Genomic DNA, 5,939 nt, shown 5'->3' with positions numbered 1-5,939 from the left:
TATTTATTTGAATTATAATAATAATTGTTGTTGTTATAATATAGTATATCATTATAAATTATTGTTATTATTATTTTGATACAATGACTATTATTACTGTGTAAAATTAAGGCAAAGACAATCAGAACTAAAGAGCCCCACAACTAACAAAGTTAATAATAATAAAAGAATCAAACCCTACTACATTGTTCATAAGAAACAATGAAAATGCCAACACTGTATCCATGCCTGCAGTTATGCCAATTCCAACAATGCAAATCAAAAACTACAACACACAAACCAATGAAAACATGATTCTACATGTACCAGACTGCCTTGAAGGTCTTGTCCTAATTTAAGTTTTTGCTTGAAGCATTTAACACCTCCTCAGTTAGCATCTCTTTCTTTCCATCCGCTGCACTGTAGCTGTGCCTCACTGCATGGAAACTTTCACCCCCCCCCCATCCTTGACACTCACACACCCACATGCACACAAACACACGATACACAGAGAGCGGTGGGTGGAAGGGGAGGAGACTGTGTCTGCTAAGGTTGAGCTGTTTACAGTGTGGGTTTATAAAACAGCAGACGAGGGGGGGGCGTCTCTACAAAGAGGCAGGAGGAACGGCAGACGAGGATAGAGAGAGTGACGGAGAGGATAGAGAGCGTCTGAGAGAGAGGATCCGCATGCGGGACAGAGAGAGAAAACAGCAGGCAGACACTGGACAGCTTTTTTTTTTACTTGCATCACAACTGCTACAGCAGAGGAAATGCTTATGTGAAGAGAAAAAGTAACTGTGCATAGTTAGCAGAAGCTGTCTTCGCTTGTATTGTAAGTACCAAACATTTATATTAAAAATTACACAAATAATTATTTATATATATATATATATATATATATATATATATATATATATATATATATATATATATATATATATATATATATATATATATATATATATATATATATATATATATATATACACACATATACATATATATATATATATATATATATATATATATATATATATATATATATATATATATATAAACACGTGTAACAATACTAATGTAGTACAGTGATGGTATATTTAAAAAGTATAACTATAATAAAGTAATATTAAAACTAATCAGAAATAAACGTTCACATACATTGTGTCTATATACAGTGTGCATATATATATATATATATATATATATATATATATATATATATATATATATATATATATATATATATATATATATATATATATATATATATATATATATATATATATATATATACACACACGTTTACATATATTACTATTATTGATATTATTATTAAACACTTAACTGGTATATAACAACTCACAACACATATTACATTTTGAAAAATCAACACAATGTCATTTATATTTAACAAACAAGTTTATAAGAGGTCACTGAAGGCATATCTGTCCTTATTTCAGGAGAAAAGCAGGAATTGATGAGTTGCTGCATCTTAGAGTGTCTCGTCATGGATGACTCTAGGGAACCTACTGAATAGATCTCAGCGCTGCATCATGGTTCAGCAAAGAACCCACAAATACTCGTCAGTCATGGACAGCAATTCAAGCAGGGAGGTGTTTGTGGGACTGGCGGCTGAGGACGATGCTGAAGTGTTTGGACATGTACCTTCTAACAAAGACCCCAACTGGTGCAAAACTCCAACTGGGCACATCAAGAGACCAATGAACGCTTTTATGGTCTGGTCTCAGATCGAGAGACGGAAGATCATGGAGCAATGGCCTGATATGCACAATGCCGAGATTTCAAAGCGCCTTGGAAAACGCTGGAAACTACTGCCTGACTATGAGAAGATACCCTTCATCAAAGAGGCCGAAAGACTGCGTCTAAAGCACATGGCTGACTATCCTGACTATAAGTACCGGCCCAGGAAGAAAAGCAAGGGTTCAACCCCTGTCAAACTTGGCGAGAAGTTGCCTATGAAATCCAGCAAGCCTCATCCAGGAAGATCTTCCGGGCTCTCCTGCAAAGGGCTTAAGATCAAATCTGCTTCTACAAAGCATAAAATGAACTTCAGTGGCAATAAATACAAGAGCTACAGTGAGAGCATGAGCGACGACGACACCATGGATGTAAACCTAGAAAGTCCAGTGACTCAGCAAGACGATCGCAACACTTCAAGTCACTTTGTCCTTCACCAGCAGGCTACTGTTCAATCTGAGGACCAGCAACCAATTCCTGAGCTCAGAGTGAAAGTGCCCATCTCTCAAACCAGCAGCATCCAGAGTCTCTCCTCGGACAGTGAATGCCAGGCTTTCCCAGAGTCCACAACGAGTGAACCACGAGGGTCAACGTCTGGAAGATCTTCCACTCCGACCTCGACCAGCTCCTCCTCTTTGGTGTCGTCAGCATGTTCGGACGAGGAACTGGATGAGGAACTCTTGCATATAATTTCCAACAGTATGCCTATGGACTGCTCTGCTCTGGACAAGGACTTCGAAGCATTTAATGCCAACTCAGGATCTCATTTTGACTTCCCAGATTACTGCACTCCAGAGGTGAATGAAATGATTTCTGGGGACTTGCTCGTGCCCAGCATCTCAGACCTAGTGTTCACCTACTGAATTTGAGTCTTCGTAATGTGGTCAGGCCTGCATAGCTGCCAAGTTGAAAATATGTTGTCCATGTTGTACTTGGACAATACCTTTTTTCCATGTGTTTATTTTTCTCAATGAATTCCGTAAGTGCTATTGCTTTCCTTTCCAAGCATGTCACATCTTGTTGGTTTAGCGAACACACACAGGGGTTTGCAGAGCTGTTCGTCAAAGAAGACATTTAGATTTTGTTTAACACTTCAGAAGCAGCAGGGTGTAATTCTTGGAGAAAATGTCTCACCAGCTGTTTTTAAACTCCAAGTATCTTAATGGGAAGCAAAGATCAAACAAAATTACAATTCTGTCATCATTTATTCACCTGCATGACTTTCTTTCTTCACAAAATGCAAACATTTGAAGAAGGTGTTGAATGTTTTGGTCCGATTAATGGGCCAAAACAACACTAGACACTACCGACTTTCAATCTGTGAGACATTCCACAAAACCTCATCTTTTGTAGTCCACAGAAGGCCATGGGTGATGACAATTTCCATTTTTCTGCGAACTAGCCCCATCATATATGCAGTACTGTCATCTTCAGGACTGCTCATAACACAAACTCTTAATCTTTATTAAATCCAATATCATTTCCTTCAAAGTTGCGCACATGTCCGCTGACAGTGTTGGTGCATTAATAACCTAAAACACTGAGGCAGAAAAGATGAGTGAAATCTTCCCACAGCACTTACAGTAAAGCCTCAGTAACCTTGCAGAGGAAATCACTGCAGACACATAATTCATATCATATACTTTAATTAGGTAATAGCACTTTCATCACCTTGCCATTGCTGCAGACATTAAGACACATGTGTGATTTAAAGGCAGCTCTGCATCGGCCCAGTGTGCAGGTGTGTGTGTGTGTGTGTCTGTGTGCGTCAATGTGTGCCTGAACTGTTTGGACTGTGGACAAAAGGGGGGATAAGGTTAGGGTTTGGGGGGGGGTTGGGATTGGTTCTTTCAGGGAACTGTGCATCTGTCCATGCAGGCAGCAGCTTTTATGCAGGGGTCGGACTCTGCGCTTACCGAGCGTCTGCCGGGGTGGGGAGGTGTGTGAAGGGGGGCTCCTGCACCGGTTCGCTGAAATGCATGTCATGTCTGCAGTCTGGCTGCAGCTGCCCCGATCAGGGCGAGAAATCTGTGTCTGCCAGCTGGCCCCCATTGACTCTCTCAGGGATCGTTTGTCTAGGTCCTAGTGCCTCCCGTAGGTAATTCATCTGTGATGATCTGTGTGCACGTGTGTGTGTGTGTGTGAGAGCGTCTCTTTCTCTCTCGGAGAAACCATCCGAAGCCAACTGATGGACTGAATGCCCTGATTTCTCAAAAAAGGAAGATCCGTCCTCTGTTTTCTTTTTATTTCACCCACATGCTCTTATTAATTTCAGTTCAGTTGGCGCCCGGGAGACTGGCATTATTTACCTCCCACCAACAGTTGTCAGAGAAGGGACAACAAACCCTGCAGTTCATATCTTACATAAACTGTTAATCCTCGTCGATTTGCGACGTCCTGTGAAGATGCAGCGGCATGCTGTGCAAAGTGAAGGAACACAAAAGGAAAGGGACCCGCTGTGTGTTTGCTCTTGGTTTAACCTCACTGTTTGGACTGCATAATGACTACTTTTGTCACATTGACCACAGAGGCATACAACAGTCTGTGTTTTCTTATTGTAGGAAAGAGTTGACTAGACCAGTATTTTTTCTAACCCATGATAGTTTGCAAAAATCTTAGTTTTATCAAGTGGTTTTTAGAATGACAGAACTACACATGTACTTCAGGTATCTGTATTTCAGCCGAAAAGAGAAATGGCGTCAACCAAGAGGGCTGTCGGGAAAGATGGACGCCATTTGTGATATGAGGCCTTCATTCATAAAACACAAACATATGAGGATTTCTTTCAGCTTGTAAAAAAACATTGCCTCCACATGTATGTATAGCACAGACAGATTTAGTGCTGTAAAACGGAAATGTTGGCATTTTAAATGCTCAAAATTGTAGAAACTGTAGTAATACCGCAAGTTATTGGAAACCTCCATTCCTTTATGTGTGAGGTAATGGACGGCATTGTCTTCGTAATGCAAAAAGGTCATTTGTATTATGAAAAACCAAAATCAAGTTTGCATGTGTCATGTGAATAGATACAACAAAAGGCTTGGGCCTTCAACAATCATCAGGGAAATTATTTCAGGAGAGCGACACGTTCACTATTTTGGAAGATTCAGCGCTACTGAAATTGTGAGATGGCTCGCCATACCTGAAACTCACACACAGGAACCAGTCTTTGCATTAAGACATTTGTCAATCAAATCTGTCTCTGTACACTCTTGAATTGTATCAGGTCACACACTGAACCAATACAGTACCAAACACCAGCAGTCAATTTAACGGACTCAGGACTAAAAACATCAGCCCACTGTGGATCTGCTTTGATTCAGCCATTACTAAAATGCACTCTGTTTGGCCATTGTATGTCATTGTAGATGATCTGCAAAAGAACTGTATGTAGCATCAAAGGTCAATTTGCAAAGTTGTACCTTTTTAAATATTAAATATTTTAAAAATGTCACAATTCCTTTGGGTGCATTTTTCAGCTGTAATTAAAACATCTATTTAAATGTGTCTTAAAAAGGTTCTTTTCACAATTTCTCAATATATTTTTGGATTTTCTCATTTGCCTTTATTTCATAGAAGGTGTCATTTATTCATCTGATATTTTACCAAGAGCGCCAGAAAATAGGAACGACACATCACAGATGGGCTCAGGCAAATTAGTGTCAAAGTGATAAATGCAGAAAGCTGTATATAACTGAAGCAGTGTAAAAATACCCATCTGGTCGGCACCTCCTACTTCTGGGCTGGCAATTAATGAACAGCATTCTGTGGGATAGAAGAAAACCAAGGACAATGCTAATTTCACACAGGCCAGACTTAGCTTTGCTAAACCTGTCATATGCAGAGCATGCGCTTCCTCGTTTCCACGTCTGTCAGAAATCTGCTGCCAAAATTAATGACGGAGACTCATTTCAGAACAAGGGCCAGCATTTAAAACTGAAGAATTTTCATAGCACTATGCTGATTCATCACGGAAGACCTACAAAGTGGTTTGCACTGCAATAAACACACACAAAAAACAAGCTCATGAGCAGATATTTCCCAAAGAAACCCAGTTTTTAGGCCCAGAGCTCATTTATAATCTCAGCATGGTGCAGTTTCAGCTATTACAGGCTGCACTGGTAGGTGAGAAATCGTATGTGGGATTCCGATGATCATCTTTGAATGTGACAATGAAATGAAATTCTTGTGAAATAATATAA

General features: G+C 39.7%; 1 protein-coding gene across 1 annotated transcript; it reads left to right on the top strand.

Annotated features, from left to right (window-relative positions):
- Positions 1-590: 590 nt before the first annotated feature.
- On the top strand, positions 591-5,240 carry sox12 (SRY-box transcription factor 12). Its single transcript, XM_056468695.1, has 2 exons — positions 591-811; positions 1,440-5,240. The coding sequence occupies exon 2, from the start codon at positions 1,491-1,493 to the stop codon at positions 2,598-2,600; it is 1,110 nt and encodes a 369-aa protein (XP_056324670.1). The 5' UTR covers positions 591-811; positions 1,440-1,490; the 3' UTR covers positions 2,601-5,240.
- The last annotated feature ends 699 nt before the right edge of the window (positions 5,241-5,939 follow it).

Source organism: Danio aesculapii, chromosome 11 (genome assembly GCF_903798145.1).
Source record: "Danio aesculapii chromosome 11, fDanAes4.1, whole genome shotgun sequence".
Classification (NCBI taxonomy): domain Eukaryota; kingdom Metazoa; phylum Chordata; class Actinopteri; order Cypriniformes; family Danionidae; genus Danio; species Danio aesculapii.
This window is presented reverse-complemented; position numbering and strand designations above follow the sequence as displayed.

Bases quoted from the DNA above. Each gene is read 5' to 3' on its own strand.
- sox12 (XM_056468695.1), top strand. From the start codon at position 1,491: ATGACTCTAGGGAACCTACTGAATAGATCTCAGCGCTGCATCATGGTT.